This window comes from Elgaria multicarinata, chromosome 6 (genome assembly GCF_023053635.1).
Source record: "Elgaria multicarinata webbii isolate HBS135686 ecotype San Diego chromosome 6, rElgMul1.1.pri, whole genome shotgun sequence".
Taxonomy (NCBI): domain Eukaryota; kingdom Metazoa; phylum Chordata; class Lepidosauria; order Squamata; family Anguidae; genus Elgaria; species Elgaria multicarinata.
Window position 1 is genome coordinate 21,070,160 of NC_086176.1, and position 21,897 is coordinate 21,092,056.

The window sequence follows — 21,897 nt, forward strand, 5'->3', positions numbered from 1 at the left end:
CAAAAGCCTTCCCCTCACAAGTATAAAGAGCATTTTTAGCATAAAAAACAGCAGAGACAGAGTGGGTCAATTATGCAATTACAGCTTCTGTTTTCTGTCATACAAAATGCGAAGGCGCCATGCTGATTTTGTGTGTGTGTTTGTGTGTCGGTCTACCTGTCAAACCTTGATTTGAGCTCTGCCCATTGGTTGGTATTATTACTTGGATTAAGAAGAGGGAAACGAAAACTTTAAAAAGAAATTATTTTCATATTGTATTTATAAAACACAACAAATAAAACTCATACCCTAAATGCCAGCGTTCAAGTTCTCTTGTGTCTTCTCCCCCCCCCCGCCCCCCGCCCCCCGCCGTACTCATCAACAGCCAACTAACCTTTGGTTTATAAAACTCCCACAATTAGTGAGGCAGCAGGTTCATCCACTGAGAAAAATAATACCAATGTGGAGGGTGCAGAGGGTATGATTATTTCACAGCATTCACAGGGAATCTGGTGGCTCCAATTTTGGTAGGGCTGTAAATTATTATTTATTTATTGCATTTGTATACTGCCCCATAGCCGAAGCTCTCTGGGCGGTTCACATAAGATAAAACACTTGACCTGGCTCCGAAAAGATGACAATGTCGGCACCAGGCGGGCCTCATCAGGGAGATTGTTCCACAGTTCTGAATTTCAATCAAAACCAGCTAGAACTCTACAGAAGCTATCCAAAGTGCTAAAACTAATTTGGGTATTGAGTTCAGAACCTTGGATAGCTCTTTTAGAGTTCTGGCTCCACCAAAATCGGAGCCACCAGCCTCCACTGCTCCCTAAGCCTGCCTACTTTATTTGTCATTTTATTTTATTTTTTGTATTCCCCCTTGCGCATGGAGGACTCTAAGAACTGTAACCTCAAAGTGGAAGTTATAACTCTCTGCTTCTGATCTGAGCTTTGACAATTAAAAGAATCTCTTTGCTGCTGTTGAAAGGAGTATGGTTTCTCTTTGTGAAGGCACTCTAAGCGTCCACCTTGTCTCTGTTGAAGTTTCATAGTAATATCAGTGCAGAGAGAGAGAGGTTTGTAAATTAAGAAATATTGTCTAACAGAGCAGGCCTTGGCCTGTGTACTCAGAAGTAAGTGCCATTCAATTCAGTGGGGCTTACTTTCAATTAAAAGATTTTGAAAGCGATGGCCGTGTTACTTTGTTGCAGCAAAAACTACGAAGAGACTTGTGGCGCCTTAAAGACTAACACATTTATTTTGGCATAAGCTTTTGTGCATCTGATGAAGTGGACAGTATCCACAAAAGCTTATGCCAGAATAAATATTTAAGGTGCCACAAGCCTCTTTGATTGCAGCCTAAGCCTTACAGCATGTTTACTCAGAAGTAAGTCCCAGTGAGTTGAATGGGTTCTACTTTCAAACATAGTATTACAGCTTTAAGACAGACACAGGAGTTTATAGGACTACCATCCCGTTTAGAAATCTTGCTTTTGTACCTTCCCTGGCATGGAGGGTAAAGCTTCATCTGCTAACAGTGCAATGCTATGCATGTTTACCCAAGGGTCAAACCCATGTCAATGGGGCTTACTCTCTAGTCATTATTATTATTATTATTATTATTATTATTATTATTATTATATCCCGCCTTTTGCCCAATACTGGGCCTCAAGGCAGCCTTACAAAATTTAAAACATATACATTTTAAAACCTATCAAAAGAAATATACAGAAGTTAAAAATATATTAAATATATTACATTATTAAAACATTAAATGTTTAAAATACATGACAATTTTAAAAGTCCTTAGCATAGATGGAGGCCCAGATTATTCACCAAAGGCCTGCTGGAACAAACAAGTTTTAGCCTGCTTCCGAAAGCCCATCAAGGAGGGAGCCAGTCTAGCTTCTCCGGGAAGAGAGTTCCAGAGCACTGGAGCAGCCACCGAGAAGGCCCTCTCCCATGTTCCCACCAGGCGTGCCTGTGAAGATGGTGGGACTAAAAGAAGGGTTTTCCCCGAAGATCTCAAAGCACGGGCAGTCTCATAAGGGAGAATATGGTCTTTCAGATAACCTGGACCCAAGCCATATAGGGCTTTATAGGTTATAACCAGCACTTTGAATTGTGCCCAGAAACAGGCTGGAGTTGTTTAAACAGGGGAGTTGTATGCTCCGTGTAACTAGCCCCGGTCAACAATCTGGCTGCAGCTCTTTGAACCAGCTGAAGTTTCCAAACACTCTTTAAAGGCAGCCCCACGTAGAGTGCATTACAGTAATCTAATCGGGATGTAACTAAGGCATGTGTCACCATGGCCAGGTCCGCCATCTCTAGGAACGGGCGCAGCTGGTACACTAGCTTTAACTGTCTAAATGCATTCCTGGACACCGCCAAAACCTGGGCATCCAGGCTCAGGGCTGAATCCAGAAGTACACCCAAGCTGTGAACTTATGTCTTCAGGGGGAGTGTAACCCATCCAGCACAAGCTGAATCCCTATTCCCTGATCTGCCTTTCGACTGACCAGGAGCACCTCTGTCTTGTCTGGATTAAGCTTCAATTTGTTCGCCCTCATCCAATCCATTACTGCCCACAGACACTGGTTTAGCACAGAAACTGGGTGAAAAGGAGTAGTAGAGTTGGGTGTCTTCAGTGTACTGGTGGCACCGCACCCCAAAACTCCGGATAACCTCTCCCAATGGTTTCATATAAACGTTAAATAGCATGGGAGACAAAACAGAGCCCTGAGGGACTCCACATGCCAATGGCCAAGGAGTTGAACAAGAGTCCCCCAGCACCACCTTCTGGGTCCACCCTTCCAGAAGGGAATGGAGCCACTGTAAAACAGTGTCTCCAAGTCCCATTCCAGCAAGGCAATTGTAGCCTCAAATCTCTGTATGTGCCGGTGCTGTAAAGGCATAGGCACTGTGGCAAAAGGAAAAAGTGGCAACCTATTTATAATCTGAACCCCACATGGTTTATTCCCAAATGATGGGAAGACACTAATCACACTTGGAAACATTTTTCATTAACATGCGGTCACATGTTCTAGGACTTAGACATGGCACTGGAATAGTTCAATCAGAAAAAAGGACCTGTGCCCAGAACATCCTCTCTAGGCTACATAGCAGCTATATTTCCAGTAGTCTCCTTAATATTTCACCATATTACATATGGCTGCCAGTCTGTTTCCAGGCACAATTCAAGGTGCTAGTACTTATCCATAAAGCCCTAAATAATTTGAGGCAAAGATATCTGAAAGACCACCTCCTTCCATATGAACCTGTCCTTACTTTAAGATCTTCTTCAGATGCCCTCCTGTGTGTCCCACTACCAAGGGAGGTTAGGTTGTGGTGGGAACATGGGACAGGGTCTTCTTTGTGGCAGCACCACAAGTGTTGATCTCTCTTCCAAAGAAAGTTAGGCTGGCCCCTTTGTTCAGTTTTAGATGGGCGGGTTTTTATTTTTTATTTTTTACTATTATTATTTTGTTCTGTATGACATTTTAAAATTTAAAATGTACTAGCTCCACACTCTGTTTTAAGATACTCTTTTGCTCTTAATTCTTGTGTTTGTGATGTTTTCAAATTGTTTTTTTAAAGTTTTCAAATTGATTTACATTTTAATTGTAAGTCGTCACCTTGGGGAACCAAAAGGTGACTCATAAATTTATAAATGAATTAAATATTTATAAATTTAATTATGTTACTTATAATTATATTAATTAACTATAAATAAATAATGGAAGTATAAATAAATATATAAATAAACAAACAGCAAAGATACTACTTAGCATTTATGTCACACTTCTCTCACCCCCACTATTGTCTGGGTCAGAACAACAAGGAGATTGCAGTGGTGAGAAGGCGCAACTCCAGGGGGCTGTTTTCAGTGGGCCCCTGCTACAGTGTGGGTCCTCAGCATTTGCCTACCCTTGACTCTGGCCCTGAATATAACTAACATTTTCCTGCCTTTCCATGACACTCAAGATCAGTTGAGTTCACAAGCTTACAACAAAGCTGACCATTGTTATCAGATGCCTGACTATTGTGTTGTGAGTTGATATGTATTTTCTTCTGCTGTACCATGGAAAAGAGCTCACAATTTGCAGTCTCAAGACTGCAGTGTTTAAGATAATGCCTTCCATATGAGTAGACATTCAATTATTTTATGTTATTTCCCCCCCCCTAATAGTGAGACTGTAATAACCACTTAATTCCTATGGATGGCAGAGCAGGTCAAGTAACTTGTATCTATGTTCCATTTGAGGATCACACCATCAACTAGGGATGTTGGAAAAATCCCCAACAGATCAAATGAGTTTTGATTTCTATGAATCCAGCCTGTGGGCTCCATAGTAGACCACCTTTTTCTGAGTTGCGCAGACTTGCAGAAGAGTTTTTCTTTTAACTTTTGAGGGAGATTTGTGTTAATGTGCACTCGTGCTAAACTGCACTTGCGCAAGTGGGACAAAATTTTCTTACAATCGTTTAAAAATCTGATTCTGTCAATGAGCAGATGACAGAATGAAAGATGCCCGATAATCTGCGAAATCTCCAATGAGGACTGATCAATTTCAATAACCACAGAACTCTGGAGGGAGGGGAATAGAAAATCAACAGGGAGAGGAAATGGAATGGAGTTTCCTGGAAGAGGGCATGACTGACTGGAACCATGGACAGGACATTGCATCATTGTGGTCTCATCTACACCAAGCTGGATATTCTACTATGAAAGCGGTATGAAAGCGGTATATAAAAGGCAGGAGCCACACTACTGCTTTATAGTGGTGTTGAAGTGCATTGACAACTGTTGGGGCCCATTGACACATACCATATACTGCTTTCATACTGCTTTCATAGTGTTATATCCTGCTTGGTGTAGATGTGTCATGGGCCCTAATAGTTGTCAGTGTACTTCAGTACCACTATAAAGCAGTAGTGTAGATCCTGTAGTGCACTTCAATACCGCTCCAAAGCAGTAGTGTGGCTCCTGCCTTTTATATACTGCTTTCATACCCCTTTCATAATGGATATCCAGCTTGGTGTAGATGAGCCCAGTTGCAGGTTGCACTTGTAAGGACTATGAAAGGCTGCCATTCTAATCTGAGAACATTCCCTATAGAACTAAGTACAAAGTGGTAGGATATGTACCATTACGAACTCAAGGAACTTTTGATGCAATTTAATGCCTTGAAGTGGGTTTTTTTTTTTTTTTTGTATTTTGTTTCTGTCACAAATGATTGTGCAATAGAATTTCAGCAGTAGGAAACCTCAGGGATGTTAGCTCATTTACTTCTCAAATGCTTTCCCATAGCTAAGTTTTTTCTGTGCGGTCATTCCCTTGGATCCACTGATGACTGTCACTTTTTCTGGTCTTCATGATCTCAAAAAATAACCCAGGTTATCACTGATGGTGGTGCTGGAATTCATAACGGAACCCAGCAACCTGTGAATGGCTCACAAAAGTCAGCAAGGAGCTGTGGCTCAAACTTGTTGAACACCCTTAGCCATAAAAATACTTCAGAGGTTGTGTGGCATATACAGTTCTGCCCTTCAATAGAGGGGAACCAGGGAGTTTAGGAGGAACTGACAGGAGGCATCTATCGCAACCACCCAGCATTTGCCGCCTGAGGTAATTGCCTCACGCTGCCTTCTAATAGGGCCAGTCCTGCAGAGGAAATAAATCAGTCATACAAGAGGCATAAAATGCAGAGATATGGAATATGTTATGGAAAAGCCTTGTGGGCAGACATTTTGAGGGGGAACATCCAGAATCCTCTTGCAGGAGTCAGGTTAGGTCTCTTTGGCTGCAGGTTTGCCTGCGGACGCCACCTTGCCAACTCCCACGGTAGTAGGGTGACTGTATGAAAAGGAGGACAGGGCTCCTGTATCTTTAACAGTTGCATAGAAAAGGGAGTATCAGTAGGTGTCATTTGTATGCATGTCGCACCTGGGGGGGATCTACACTACTGCTTTAAAGCGCTTTATAACAGTTTTGACAACTGTTGGGGCCCAGGACACACTGCATATACAGGTTTCAAAACGTTTTCAAAGCGCTTTAAAGTGCTTTAAAAGCAGTAGTGTAGATCCCCCCTGGTGAAATTTCCTCTTCATCACAACAGTTAAATCTGCAGGAGCTATACTGCAGCTATACTGTGACCAGATTTTAAAGAGGGCAGGGCACCTGCAGCTTTATCTGTTGTGATGAAGAGGAAATTTCACCAGGTTCTCCATTTATACAAAGGACACCTGCTGAAATTCCCTTTGCAATACAACTGTTAAAGATACAGGAGCCCTGTCCTCCTTTTCATATGGTCACCCTACACAGTAGAGACTTCAAGGAATGCCTAACCAGGATGCGGGGTGGGGGATGACAGGCAGAGAAATTTGGTATGAAAATAGGGAGGATGTTACATTCGCATACCTATTTTCAGTAGTGAATTCTGAGTGCTGTTTGTTGGCTGTGAATTTCTTATTTTTGTTGTTTGTCTTGCTATAAACTGCCTTCAGAAGATGGCAGACAAACCTTTTAGACAAATACATGTGAAGGGTTATGATGATATAAAATAAGGAATACATCCCTATTAAGTGATTGCATATATGTGTTCTGAGTTAGCTGGTTCCCGATTGCCCTGCTCAGTGATTTTTTTTTTTAGTGTGGTTTATAGGCGTGTGTGTGTGTGTTTTTCCTGACGCAGCTCACTCTCAAATTGGCAACTGGCTTTAGCATAATGCAGCAGTCATCCTGCAAGGCTAGAGACGCAACCGCTGGCTTCGTTAATGCATTCTTAAAACGAAAAGCCTGAAGCCATCCCAGAAACTAGATTATGTTTGTTGTTTAATTTATATAATTTGCTTCTCCCCCCCCCCCCGATCCTTCTGCTGGGGACTTCCACAAACGGATGTCTCCACTAAAACGATACTATTAGCATATTTGGACTAACTTTCCTTTACAAAAATCTAGACGGGAAAATCCCCCCCCTTCCCCCAATTCCAGCCTCCTTTTCTGCTTCCCAAAGCAGAACATGTGAAATCATGGAATGTGGATTCATGAACTGGTTCTCCCAGAGAAGTCTCCAAATGGATGATTTGGGGCACAGTAGCTCTGTGATCCGCTCCAGGTTTTTACCATAATCCTGGAAGGGGAAAATAGAGAGAGGTACAAACTGAAAGTAAATACAGTCTAGCAACAACAAGAGAGAATAACAGTTATTTGGGGTGAGTATTTTTTTATTTTTTAAAACAACCCAAAAAACAGGCACATACCAATAGATCTCCTGTTAACAGTTCCTAGGATGTTGCAATGCTGTGAAAGATGCAAAGCGACGCTTGCGGCTATTGTATGCTTTTAAAAGAATGGGAAAGAGAGAAAAAGATTCTCTGTACTCTGTGAAGTTGTCGGCTCCCCCCCCCCCTTTTCTTTTTTGGAACTGTGCTTATGAAAAGGGCCATTTAGTTCTGCAAAGGAGAAATAAATAAATAAATGGGGGAATCATGCCAGAGGTTTTGCAATTCTTTTGAATTAAGGTTATCAACTTTATTTTACTGGCCAGAAGGCTGAAGGGGAAAGCATTATCTATTATTTTATCCTTGGGTCAGGAACAGCTTCGTTGACAATTACTGCTTGTCAGTACTGTTCGAGGCAGAGAAGCAGGCTGGCGGGGGGGGGGGGGGGGAAGTTGGCCACTTTGCTTCTGGAAGTTTCCTGCAGGGAATCTTGTACATCTTAATTAACGATGGTTATCATTATTACCGATGCAGCTATTAACTGATTTTTAAAAATGCCTCTTTGATAGCGTGTAATGCTGTGCTCCAGGTTCTTAAATGTTATTACGTCTACATGGACCACAGTAACAATAAATTCGTTATTATTAGCAAGGCTGTATGTACACCACCCTGGAGACAGCCAAAATTCACCACCAATTTATTTATTTATTTTATCATTTAAATTGTTTCTTAGCCACCTTTCAAAATCAGTATTTTCAAGGTGGCTTGCAGCATAAAAATAATTCTTATTAATAAAATCATATTAACTGTAATTAATTTTAAATAACACCAATTCTAATAAAATACGATTTCATAAAGATATTTTGTTTACCCCCCGTTAACTTATGCCTTTTATATATTATGCATATTGTATTTGTCTACATTATGCAAATGGAAGGGATACTGCATATATTTCTTATGCTGCGTACTTTCTTCTCCTTTTGCTGTTCATGGGAACAAGAATATTGCCCACACACTTTGAAACCTGTCCCCATAGCCAGAAGGACTAGAAACTTGTTTTCATGATATGTAAAGAAAGCCAAGCTTCTCACATTGCTGAATTCCATTTCCAAAATAAAATTCTATTCTGCTTTTTACTTGCATGGAACCACAGAACAAACAATGCTCTTGTTGTAACAAAATATATTCGTTTTGTTTTTCTTTGATGCAGTAATGTCTCTAAAACATGCCTTTGAACTATATGTTTTGGTTTAGCAGGTGCATTCACTACTAAGAAATCCTTGTTGCAAGAAGCTTCACAGATCAGAAATCCACTCAAGTTTGGACCACTGCGCTTGATGGCGTCTCTTCCCCCATCCTTGGTGGCAATGGAGAAAGATCAGGACTTAAAAGGAAACTGCAGTAGGGCTATTTGTGGAGCATGTTAAATAATCCAGAACAAGCTATGTGTGCTTCGTATGCCTAAACGTAGGGCATGAATGCAATCAGGAAGAAGAGATTTTGGGCCTTCTGTTTCTGCGTCATGGCCATCTTTTTTCTTCTTGCCACCCTCCAGGTACCATTTATCCTCAGGGCAAGGAATTGACCAATGAATTCATTTAAAAATGGCAGGAGGAAGGGAAGGAATAGGACTAGTGTATGTAGCAGCTGGCCTTAAAGGGAGTGAGTGTTCTACTAGAAGGCTAGCGGCATGAAGTTACATCAGCAGCATACTAAAGGCCAAACTACACATGCTATTACTAATTCATTCAAACAAGTATGCTTAGCCTGGATGCCTTTTATTTTGGAGAAAAAAACACTGATTTGCTGACATACTATTTGGCAGATCCTGAAGGTGCTCTTTGCACTAAAAAAGAGTTGCATGAACTCAACCTGGCAGCCACATGAGGCCCTCCAAAGCCTTAATTATGCGGGGGGGGGGGCTTATGGGTACCCTGTCTCCAAGGCCAGTCCAAGATATTTTGCTGCCTGAGGCAAGAGACAAGATGGTGTCCCTTCCCATTCTACATACAAAAACTGACTGGACTGGTAGTTGAATCTTTCTTCAACACTGGCAGTATATACTCCACCCACTCTGAAGGCAGCTGGCTAACTTAGCGGGTGCAGAGCAGGAAATATTGCCCACAGTTTTCCAAAATCTTGCTGCCGCCTCCCAGCATCTGCTGCCTGAGGCAATTGCTTCACCCTGCCTTATGGTAGGGCCTGTCCCTCCACTCCCCACTATCACTGAATTCCATTCCCCAGCGATGCTATTTCGGATCACTCTTTCCTTGCTGGTAAACCACCAGTGAGGAAAAAGCAAAAACTATATCACAAGGTTCTCCACACCTTCTCCCAGCAATCTGTATCAGGATCACTGAGGTATGTGTGCATGTGTATATATGTGCGTGCATACAGGCATGACCCCTGAGCTAGCATCAAATGCAGCCCTTGGGGCTGAAAAGGCTGTGTATTCCTGTGGTAAAGACACAACTACAGTGAAAAATTGGCAGCCCAACTCAAAATTAATGATTAGAGCAGTAGCCCAACCAACCCAATATCATAAATCGCATAAGGCCACAATCCTAAAATAACATTCCCTAGTACAGTCCCATTGGCCAAAGTAGAACTAAATACTGGGGAGTTCAGGGCCTATTGTTTCTGCATTTTAAGCTGGTATTAGTGTGTGCTCTGTTATATAGAAAGAGGTGTTCATGCCAGGTTTAATAATGATGGGTTTTTCTTTCCCTCCAAAAGGTGGTTGTAGAGCTTGGCAGGTCTGAAGGTATGACAATGAAAAGCTCAATTTCACACAATAATGCATTCCAAGGGGAAGAGTTGCAGAAGTATGCCCACATGTTCATAAAGAAACCGGAACTTCACAGCAAAACAGAGAGAATTTTGAGCAAAGACGGACATCCTATCTTGCTGTGGTGGTCTCCACTGACGGGAGAGACTGGGCGGCTTGGCCAATGTGGACAAAACGCCTGCTTCTTTACTATCAACAGGACCTATCAGCACAATCCTATGACAAAAGCATTTCTGTTCTACGGTAAGGGACTGACTAAAGTTATTTTTTCAAGATATTGAACGACTTGTTATGACCTCTATACTGTGGCTGTTGAGCTACAGCTGAGAAAACAGGTGGGGCTTACAGCAAAAAGGCAAGAAGTTTGGAGTAGTGCCGTTCAGGATTCCAGCCTCTCCATTCCATTTCCCCTCTCTCCGGGTTTTTCATTTTTCCTCCCGACAGTCAGTCCGCATTCTGCGGACACTGAGCATGCTCATTCTTCACTGGGCTGTTTTGGGTTTGTTTATTTCCTAAATATTTTGTGTTTCTTCAACCCATTGGGTTCCCCCAAATCAGTTTATACCTCCCTCTTATGTGTGTGTAGAGGGGTGGGTGGGGCTGCCATTCTCGCTACATACACAGTGGCACTTACAGCCTGGACACTGGAAATAAAAGGAATTATGCAGATGTTCCACTTCCACAGAAGTAGCCATGTTAAATCTGCAGCAGCAAAAACGAAGAGGTTTCCAGTACTTTGAAGACAAACAGATCTATCATGGCACACGCTTCTGTTCACTAGAGTCCTCTTCATTGGATGCATAAAGTGTTATCCTGAGTTAGCAGGTGTAAACTGCCCATGAGCAGTATAAATATGTAATAAATAATAATAATAATAATAATAATAATAATAATTCTCTCTGTGTGTTTTTTACCACATAAACACACAGGAGAAGAGAAGAAAAATGGTAAACATGGATGTAAAATGCCGAAAGTATAGTTTATGACAATTCTATGGAAATACTAAGTTAAGTGAAATGTTTTAATTGGTAAGAACGCAATCATTCTAGGGTTCCTAAGTTAATTAACACCTGTAGTGGAAGAGGAAACCATTATCTCAGTTCAAGCCCAAATGGATAGAATCAAATTTCTTGATAAGTTCTAATTGAGCAGTTTTGTGCTCTAATTGAGTCTTCCGTTGAACTTCCTTAATAGAAAAATGGAAACTTACACACAGAGTTTAATGGATGGTAATAACTGTTGTGCAGTGTCAATAATAGTTTCATCTATCAGCCTGATTGATAGATGATAGATGCCCGAGTGTTGCTAATTTTTTGATTGCCTCTGTGGCTTGAACAAGGGGATAATATGCAGACATCAGCAGGCGAAGCTTTGCACAGCATGGAGATAAACAGTATCAGCCATTAATAGCAGCAGATCAAGCTGCAGTTACAGGCTCAGGATCAGAGTCTGGTTGTAAAGTTGGCATTCTAGCTGAAGATTCATGAATGAAATAGATTTCGTTCTTTGCTCCCTTCCAGACCAGAACTGTAGTTAATCTTAACTACGGATAGTTTACACAAGCTAGCTTCAGTAACTATGGCTTGAAGTTGGCTTGTTTGAAATCTTAACTATGATTACATTTCAAACAAGCCAACTTCAAGCCATAGTTACTGAAGCTAGCTTGTGTAAACTATCCGTAGTTAAGATTAACTACAGTTCCGGTCTGGAAGAGGGCAAAGAGCGAAATCTTTTTCATTCATGATGACACAGCAAGTGGTGGTTAATAAAAAATGGAAGCAAAACTTTCCAGCTCCCCCTCATGGCTACACCAAGGGAGGAGAAGGGTGGGAGAGTGCACCAGTGCACTGCTCATTCTCATAAAGCTGAAGCAGGGCCAAATCCAATTTTGGAGAAGCTCTCAGGGGGCATATTGACACGGTGGGAGAGGTAAAAGGGACAAAGTTGGAATACCAGCATAATTTAGCTTAAATTTCTTACTAGCATTAACTAAGGCATTAGCTAGACCTAAGGATTATCCCAGGCAAATGGAGGGGTCATCCCTGCCTGCTCCCAGGATCCCCTTTGTGTCATGTGATGTACAGGGATGATCCTGGGATGATCCCAGGATATAGGCCTGGTCTAGCCATGGCCTAAGTCTTAGGAGAGGCATTTCAACCTTTTAGAATGGGAACAAAACTGTGTAAAAGCTGAAAATGGGAGAAGAGAAGATTGAGGGGAGACATGATAGCACTCTTCAAATATTTGAAAGGTTGTCACACACAGGAGGGCCAGGATCTCTTCTCGATCCTCCCAGAGTGCAGGACACGGAATAATGGACTCAAGTTAAAGGAAGCCAGATTCCAGCTGGACATCAGGAAGAACTTCCTGACTGTTAGAGCAGTGCGACAATGGAGTCAGTTACCTAGGGAGGTTGTGGGCTCTCCCACACTAGAGGCCTTCAAGAGGCAGCTGGACAACCATCTGTCGGGGATGCTTTAGGGTGGATTCCTGCATTGAGCAGGGGGTTGGACTCGATGGCCTTGTAGGCCCCTTCCAACTCTGCTATTCTATGATTCTATGAAAATCACCAAATGATCAGTGGTTGGGGGAATGGAGATGTGGTTAGGGGGCGTAGCCATATGAACAACCCCAGAGGGCTGGATTAGGACCCCAGGCAAGCTCGATTCGGCCACCAACGTGAGGTTCAGCAATCAAGGGCTAAAGTTTAGCAGCTAACCTGTGATTTACTGTGATATCCAAACTAGGCCACTGGGTTACTTCCATAGCAATGTTTGCAGGATTGTGGCTTTTTCACACTCTCTGGGCCTTGCTAGACGAGGCTTTATCCCGGTGCGAGCCCCGGGCTCACCCCTGTGTGTCCAGATGACGCACAGGGTATCCCGGATTCAGGCAGGGGTGAACCCTCCCTGGGCACCGCTTCTGGCCTGGTTTTTCCTGCGGTCTCGGACTGAGCCCGAAATCACAGGTGTGTAGCCAGGTCTGCTGCTTTTCCCGGCTACCACATTTACTCCTGAGTAGCCGGGAAAAGCGGTGGACAGGCCACAGTGCTCCACAGGAGTGCTGCGGCCTTCAGGGCTACAGTGGGGACATGGGGGGGGGAATCGTAGCCTACGGGACATGGGAGGGTGGGAAACGGAGGCCAAGGGGAGATTGGGGGGTGGGAAACGGAGGCCAGGGGAGATCGTGGACCAGGGGACATCGGGGGAGGGGGGAATTGCAGCCCAGGGGCGATGGGGGGGCATCGGACATCACGGGCAGGCGGAGGGCATCGGACACTGCAGGCGGGCGGGGGGGGCATCGTGGGGGGGAATGGGGGGAGCGGGGAACCCTTTATTTTTTTTAAAAAAAGCGCCTACCTTTATCGTTGGTGCGCTCCTGCGCACATGGCCCCTTTAAATTAAAAAAAATGGCCGATGTGACGGAGCTTTCCTTTACCCTGTTGCGTGTTATGTGTAGACAGGAGCGACAGCCCACGCTACTTCTAGCGCGGGTTGGCCCCTCCACATGCCTGGATTTAAAGGTAGGTCTAGCAAGGCCCTCTGATTCTAAAAGCTCCATCACACTGGGGGTTAACATGCTCCCTACGTGTTTTCGTTCCTCAGTTACTTCCTCTTTTCAAAAGAGGAAGTACACAACGAGCATGAGGCCCGTTCAGTCCGCTGTTCTAATGGCGCTGCCTCTCCTGCACACAGCAAGAGAGAACAGCAATTCTCTGTTAAAAATATATTGGACTTAACCAGGGTTTTTTTTGTCATGCAAGGAAGGCCAGAAGGGGTGGAAAATACTGGGTCAAAATTCATAATCATAATGCCAAGTATATTCACACAAGGTCTTTTCGTACTCTTCTATGAAGAGAGACATTACACATCGACATGGGAATGCCCCAAGTGGTATGTGCTGTACCTTCTCTTACTCAGAAGGAATTCTCTGTGTATATAGGGCTGTATGCATGCACCAGAGCTCCTGGATCATAACCAATGAACTTGGTTTTCTTTTCACTGGACTCCTGGTTTCTAAAGTTTTGGCATTTTGGGTCATTACAATTTAAAACTTCTCTCTACAACAATAATGACTAGCTACTAACTTTAAAAAAGAAGCTCTTAGCAAATACCTACAGGACATACGAAAGGCAACCAGATATACTGGCAGGCAGTACGCACTCCCCATCCCAGACCCCATCATTCCTTATTTTGTCACATATGATGGATATAATCCTTAATCCATTAAAATTTGAAATGTGCTCATAATTGCAATTTTATTGTGCCTTTTCTCATCATGATCCTATTAATGCTTCTCTATCTTATTTTGGTCTGAAATATATTCATAACATCCCTTGCATTCTTAAAGACATATTGTCTATCAGCTAAGATTAATTATGTCATACCAAATCAATCAGTCATCTCAGCACTTTCACCTTGAGAGTACAGTTCTCTAGCCTTCTGTTTAGATATTCTTGATCTTCTTCATTAGTCAACTGAGGCCTCCTACTTCCTTTTCTCAGCAAGAATGGCACCTTATTTGTTTTTAATATCACCCAAATGCAGAAGTGTCCACTCTAGGGTCATTATGGTTTCCCAATTTAAAATAGTTCTCTATACTATATCCAGTATTTCTCTATACCATGTTGTTCATGTTGATGTTGATGATGTTACAGCACAATCCTATCAGGTCTCCTCACAAGTAATTTCCATTGGGTTCTTGGGTTGTATTCCAAGGTAAGTGGGTAGTTTTGTAGTTTTATAGCCAAATCCTATTCATGTCTACCCAGAAGTAAGTCCATTGAGTTCAATGGAACTTACTTCCAATTAGGTGTGTATACAACCGCATCATGACTCTCTTTAATCTTTCTGAACAGATGGTCCTCAAAAGAGTAATACAGAAGAAAAGTAGATAATAGATAATGTATTTTTGAAGCCTGAAGGCTTGGAAAGCAGTTCCTTGTTTTTCCAGGAGCTGGTAATATTTGTGATGAATTATTTGGTCTTTCAATGATGAACTGACTTTGTTATATTTCTCTTCAGATCTGTTATAAAAATATCCTTTTCATAATACCTTTCTGAAGAACATTCCCTTCATAATACAAAACCACACACACGCGCACACACACACATACACACACACTATATTCATTACTTAGGTATACCTGAACAGCAATTAAGTTTAATTGTGTTTTTCCAGAACATACAGCATCCTTTCTATATGGCAGATTAAAGGTACCTGTCACAACATTTTCTATCCTACAACATTTTATGAACTCCACAAAAATACAAAACTAGCACAGCCCTCTTAATCATATTCATAGTGTAACATGCCAGTCCCCTAGGCATGTAAGTTCAAAAGTAAGTTCATCTAAGTGCATGGGGTTTTCTCCTAAATTACTGTATATAGGATTACAGTCTTAAGCTCTAATTTTCATGTTACTGATGTGGCATAGTAGCTCATGGAAAACCAGTCCCCCCTCGATAGTATGGCCCCCTTTCTGCACCACAATTCAGCTCTGTGTCATTTCTGTAATGTATGAAACTCTGTACTTTAAGCTTTTCTACACAAAGCTCTTTATTGGCTGTTATCTGCCATATCTACTTTCAGTTTTGCCGCAGAATTGAGATTTTAGCACTACATGAGGGTCATTTCCTCTCCCACTTTTCTACTACATAACCTCTAGGTGGCACTGGTGTAGTGGAAAAGTGCAAATATGCAAGAGGAAATTGTGCTTTCTTTCACTTTCACAAATAAATGCCCCTGCTTAAAAAAAAAAAAGTCTCCAAAAGTTCTGGTTGGACACAGAAGCGAAACTGGAGGGTTATGACATCATTCCATAAACCACCGGGAGTAGAGAATGCCGAGCGCATGATAAATGCCATGTGTAGAAATGCCCTTTGTTGGAATTGCACTGATCAGTTACTTTGATCAGCATAAACCTAGTGGTTCAAGATCCTATATGCTCATGGCAAACCCATTCTCCAAGTGTTCTCCGTCACCATCCACACACAAGAAGGAGGTATCAGCAAGCCTGGGAAACTTCAAATTTTGTAGAAGTACAAAGAATCTTTAGGGGGGGGACCCTTTTGAGGTGGGGTAAAGGAGAAACCTCCAGTCAGCTTAATGAGGACTAAACAACTTGTTCAGTGACAATGGAATGCTAACTGACTGTGGGAAAAGAAAAATCAGGAGCAGGACAGAGGGAAAATGGCTAGCTGACATCCTGAACAAAAGTACTTCATGCTGCAACATTTTGCAGTGTTTCCTTATATTACGAAGTGTGCAAACCTATGCATATTTAGATAGAAAATGTCCCAGAGTTCCCAGTCAGCATGCTGGGAGTTGTAGGGCTTTTTTTTTCTGTCTAAACACGCATAAGATTGTGCCCTAAAGCTCTGAGACTAACCATGGGGAGAGTTTTGGAAGGGTGGGCACATGGTGACCGTCCCACTGCCTTGGTGATGCGCCATTCATGCCATTCAGGGAAGCACAGGCTGATTGAAATGAATTCTGCTATGTTTCCTTAACTAAAGATGTATGCTGTTTTTTTCTGTATATATTTTCAACATCTAGGTACAGACTTCAGCATAGATGGTTTACCTCTCCCTCGTAAAGACCACCATGACTGGGCCCTTTTCCACGAGGAGTCGCCCAAAAACAATTACAAGCTTTTCCAGAGACCCGCTATCACCCTGTTCAACCACACGGCCACATTCAGCCGCCACTCACACCTACCGCTCACCACCCAGTACCTTGAAAGTATTGAGGCCTTAAAGTCCCTGAGGTTCATGGTTTCTCTGCAAAAAAAGAACCGCTTGAGGAAGAGACTTGCACCACTTGTCTATGTACAGTCAGACTGTGATCCCCCCTCTGACCGGGACAGCTACATAAAGGAGCTGATGGGCCATATTGAGGTAGACTCCTATGGGGCCTGCTTGCATAACAGAGATCTTCCGGACCATCTCAAAAACCCAGCCTCCATGGACAGCGATAACTTCTACCACATACTTGCTCAGTACAAATTCGTCCTTGCTTTTGAGAATGCTGTCTGCGAAGATTACATCACAGAAAAGCTCTGGAGGCCTCTGAAACTGGGCGTGGTACCCATTTATTATGGCTCTCCTAGCATCGAAGACTGGCTTCCCAGTAATAAGAGCGCAATTCTGGTCACAGGATTTTCACGCCCCAAGGACCTGGCGCGGTACGTCAGAGCTTTGGATGCAGATGACAAGGAATACGAGGCCTACCTCGAATGGAAACTGAAAGGCGACGTCTCCAACGAGAGGCTGCTTGCTGCGATCAAGGAACGCACGTGGGGAGTGCAAGATATCATGAAGGACAACTACATCGATGCATTTGAGTGCATGGTCTGCACTAGAGTATGGGAAAACGTCAGGAGACAAGCAAAGGTAATTTTAAGTGTGTCTGTCCTGTTCCAGCCAGGCCCATAGGGTTGCTAAGCCAGAGTTGCTCTGTGGACTGACCTTCAAGCGGAGTGACTCTGTGGCACAGCTGAAGTAAAAGATCTGGTTAACAGAAACCAGGAGAGCCCCCAGGGAAGGTAAGTATTGTTTATGTCTATTCCACCTTTAGACTTCAAAAGCCCCCAGTGGTTTAAAAAGGTGAATACAAATGCAACATTCAAATAATACTATAAAAAGCAAAGGACAGATTTTAAACAGTGACATCTCAATAGCATATTTAAAAGTAAAACACTAAGGGCATAGCTAGACCAGCTGACATCCTGGGGATCGCCCCAGGATCATCCCTGTGCATCCAAATGATGCACAGGGCATCCCAGGAGCAGGGACGGATGATCCCTCCCTGCCCCGGATATCGGCAGGCCCTTCCCCCCCGCTTTTTCCACAGTGTTGGGATGATCCCGAGACTGTGTAACGTGTGGCCAGGCATCACGGGTTGTCCCGGCTCCTCGCGAGTAACCGTGAGGAGCCAGGAGCCAGGCATAGGGCACAGAGCTCCTCAGGAGCTCCGTGCCCATTGGGGTGGGGGAAGCGCAAGGTTGTTTTTTTTAAAAAAAACAACCTTACGATTTTGGTGGAGTGCTCGTGTGCTCCTGTTCCTTTAAGAAAAATAAATTCAAAATGGCAGCCATGATGTCGTGCGCCGCGTGTAGAAGAGGGTGACGATCTTGTGATCATAAAGTCGCGAGATTGTTGCCGTACAACCCTCTCGTCTAGCCATGGCCTCAGTACACTAGTGAGACAGTTCTGGTAAAAGAAAAACCGAAAAAGAAACGGGAGAAGAAGAGGCAGAGTTTTTTCTCTCTCTTTTTGATGGTAGGGGGATGGCGGGGAGATGGTTTTTGGCGTTGCGATTACCTTTCTACAGCAGAAGACGCAAATAGACTCCATATTCTGTGAGTTTAACTCCTATTCAGTTGACGTCCATGCTCAAAGGGAAATAATTCTCTAGGCCTTGCACCAAGAATTCACTACTGTTTGATTGTTCCGCTTATAGGTCATTGGACTATTTTCAGTGAAAATGGGTTGCACGCAACAAACTGCTTAAATTTAAATAAGTGGATCTGCAACAAAATGTTGCAGTGTAGAGTGCTCTTTTCATGAAATTCCATTCCATCCCCACTGCCGACTGGTTTTCCCCACCCCAACAGTCAGTCAAGAAGCATTCTGTGGTCACTGAGCATGCTCAGTCTTCGTTGGGCTTCCCCCCCCCCAAAGACTTTTTGTACTTCTACAAATCTTGGGGTTTCCCCATGCCTGTTAATGGGGCTGTCTTTATGGTGGCAGGTTGCCATCACGATGATCCAAAACCCCATGCTTTTGCTGCTGTGGGGTGGCGCCAGCTAATCTTGATGCCGCAGTGAAAATGCAGGGTTTCTGTCATCGGCCATATCCCCTGTCCTCTGTCCAGGCAGATGGCGACCAAGCAGGGATCGCCATCTGCCCAGCCACGCCTCCACTGCGACTTCAGAGCAAGGCTTAGATGGCTGATGTGCCGTCCTTGCCTTTCTCCGGAGAAAAAAGTCAGGGTAATTCTCTGACTTTATTTCTCTGCAGCTTCGGCGGAAAGCCCTGGGGTGGGTGCACAATTGCTGCTCCGTCATAACGACACTGCACCACCATGCAGCCACCCCGGGTCTTTTAGACAGCCCCGATTCCTCCCTCTTCTGTGTGGATGATACCATTTCAGCTAGATAAGGGCTGGCACTCAGAGAACTGAGATTGCCATAACGATATACTCCACATTTTATTAAATAGTAATAATATCACACAATCACTTCAGAAAAGTCTGGTGCTTTATAATAATGTTTACAGATTCACTCACTGCTGCATCAAAAGATTAAATAATGGCAGGTACCTTTTAGCCAAGTCTTTCTCAGTGGCATTACAGGCTGCCATTCATTCAGTTTGGACATAAGTGCATCTAGCATGTTTTAATCTTTAGGAGTTGCACTGAGTGAGCCTGTAAACCATATTCTACAGTGAGTGACTTGATCAAAGTGCCCTTGAGATGCCTCTCTTAGAGGTGTGGGCTGTATTTACAGTAGATGCAGTTCTAACCATGGTTGTGCTGTCTGTTTGGGCATAGATATGAGATTCAAAATGCGTTGCGCATTAAGGGAAGGAGAGGGCAGAGAAAGAGAAAGGGGAAAAATCCCAGAAATGCAAATACTATTAAAAATATATATTTATTATAATTGTATTTTACTTTTCAATGACATTGCTAGAGGTCTCCTGTCCGGGTTACTGATCAGATCTGAAAGTGCTTAGCTTCTGTTTGCCCCCCTGAGAACTTAATCATATAGGGTGGGATACAAATGTTTTAAATAAATAAATAGCTTCTGTGCTTCTATGCTGTCAGGTATTACCAGTCCATTCACTGAGCATTGAGAGAGAATAAAAGTGAATCCCATATTGTAGGTTGGGGCTAAAAGGGAGGCCTCGGGCTCAGAGGGCTGAATATTATTTTCCTGTTTTAGAGTATATTCATCCCCACATCTCAAGTACTGCATGGTGGTTGATAAAACTCAGACCATGTTCCTTTGTCTCTTGTCAGGGAATGTTACCAAGATGGTGGAACGCAGAAGCCAGCCACTTGAGCTGCCCCAAACCTCAAGCGTTTCTTTTTCCGTCCCAAAATGTGCACAGAACAGCTCTGCAGGAGATGTGGATACCCAGCTTTGAACAGTCCAAGAGAGAAGCTCACGCACTGCGGCAGCTGGTAGAAAGAAACAGAAATTTCACAGCTCAGGAGTTTTGGACTCTGGTATTTAGAGAGTGATGTTAAAAGGCAATGGGCCCTTGACTCAAGCTCAGAAAAAACAACAAGCCAGAAAACCTTCCACAAAAGACTGAGCCTGTTACAGAACCATTGACTGGATTCATACAACACAATAACCCACATTCAAGGGTTGATTATGGGTTGTCATTGAAACATGGGCTGTTGTCTTGTCTGAACCCAGCTGCGATAACAAGCTTTGGATTGTATTACAGTTGAGTTCCAACAACACAACAACTCATGTTTCGACAACAACCCACAGTTCAATGACAACCCACACTCAACCCTTGAGTGTGGGTTAACATGTTGTGTGAACCCAATAATTGTCTTTAGATTGCCTTAATAAAAGTCAGGAAACAGTTTTAACAACTGAAAAACTGAGAAAACATGGTATTCAGTGAATACTAATCAGTAAGAGGAATTACCCAGTTGGGTTATCTTGCAATTTATTTTCTACTAATATTTAGTATAAATTATTAATATAGTTTGTTCATATAATTAATGCTTGAATATTAACACCAGAATGCAGTCTATGTTTGTCTTTTCCCAGTGTCTGTGTGGTTGATTCTGCCTCCGCGGTTTCTCCCAAGCCGAGCTACCTGTGTGTTAAGCGTTTCACCCAAGTGGTTCTGCATCCTGCCGGGTTAACAAACTGCTCCAGCAACAGAACTTGCCGAAGGGACTGGGCATTGATGCTTATCCCATTTGCACCCATGCCAGAAAGCCAAGCCACATGGGAAGTTTTTATAAGAATCCCAGACCAGTGAAGGGGCAAGTGCATTGGGGAAAGGAGGTATCCTGGGCCAGAATATGGGGGTGGAAAAGAACCCCATTATTCCCCTGACCCACAGTTCTTTTCAGATGTTATCTAGCAGCATTGGAACCAGCTATGGAGAGGCAGCATCTATGCACTCCGATAATGCCTAAATGGTTCCTAGAGGAGCAAGAGCTGACAATGCAGAGGCATACACAGGTAGGATTTGTTTTTCCTGGCCTTTAAGACCTGCATGATGCCAGATGCTCGGGGACTTGAACTAGGCATCTCAGGGTCAGGGCTTTATGAGGCCTCTGGATCGACCTGTCTAGGACTGATGCATCTCAATTCTTGGAGGAGAAAGCTGCCAATGGCTACTAGTCCTAATAGCTATGTGCTACTTCCATTAGCAGAGGCTGTAAGTTGCTGGGGAACATGGGTGGGAAGGCACTGTTGTACTCATATCTTTCTTGTGGTTCCCTGGTCGACACCTGGCTGGCCACTTTGTGAACAGAACGCTGGACTAGATGGACCCTTGGTTTGATCCAGCAGGGCTCTTCTTATGTTCTTAATTGCTAGTCTCTGACCTTTTGCAATTACCTGGTCAACGGTAGAACCTCCTACCTGCTTTAGAACCTGAGTGCGGGGACTCTGGGTTGAAGAACACACCAACACACTTGCTGCCGACAGTGGCGCACATCTAGATGCTTGAGGTTAACAAGCTCCCATCGCTACATATAGTCTGTTTACCCCATTGCGGCTGCACAGTGGCGCTGCGTTGTTTATATAACTCAGCTGCCAACTCACAGCCACATCGGGCTTCTACCCCTGAAACTGCACTTTTTCACAATGTGGTTTTACTGCATTTTCGTTGTTGTTGCTCTGGGTTCAGTCAAGTGGGTGTTGT

The 21,897-nt window shown here is 43.4% G+C and overlaps 1 protein-coding gene across 3 annotated transcripts; it reads left to right on the plus strand.

The window, feature by feature from the left end:
- The first annotated feature begins 7,135 nt into the window (after positions 1-7,135).
- On the plus strand, positions 7,136-21,385 carry FUT10 (fucosyltransferase 10). 3 transcript variants are annotated; one of them, XM_063129131.1, is made up of 5 exons: positions 7,136-7,198; positions 8,461-8,758; positions 9,940-10,234; positions 16,550-17,385; positions 20,015-21,385. In XM_063129131.1, the coding sequence occupies exons 2-5, from the start codon at positions 8,678-8,680 to the stop codon at positions 20,237-20,239; spliced, it is 1,437 nt and encodes a 478-aa protein (XP_062985201.1). In that variant the 5' UTR covers positions 7,136-7,198; positions 8,461-8,677; the 3' UTR covers positions 20,240-21,385. The 3 variants fall into 3 exon arrangements, with proteins under 3 accessions (XP_062985201.1, XP_062985200.1, XP_062985202.1); XM_063129130.1 differs by having other exon boundaries at positions 7,136-7,194; positions 8,458-8,758; XM_063129132.1 differs by having other exon boundaries at positions 7,136-7,194.
- Positions 21,386-21,897: the final 512 nt, after the last annotated feature.

Excerpts from the sequence above, each read along its gene's own strand:
- FUT10 (XM_063129131.1), top strand. The coding sequence starts at position 8,678 with ATGAATGCAATCAGGAAGAAGAGATTTTGGGCCTTCTGTTTCTGCGTC. Across the intron at positions 8,759-9,939 it reads TTCTTCTTGCCACCCTCCAG|GTGGTTGTAGAGCTTGGCAG; the intron begins GTACCATTTATC and ends TCCCTCCAAAAG. Across the intron at positions 10,235-16,549 it reads AAAAGCATTTCTGTTCTACG|GTACAGACTTCAGCATAGAT; the intron begins GTAAGGGACTGA and ends TTCAACATCTAG.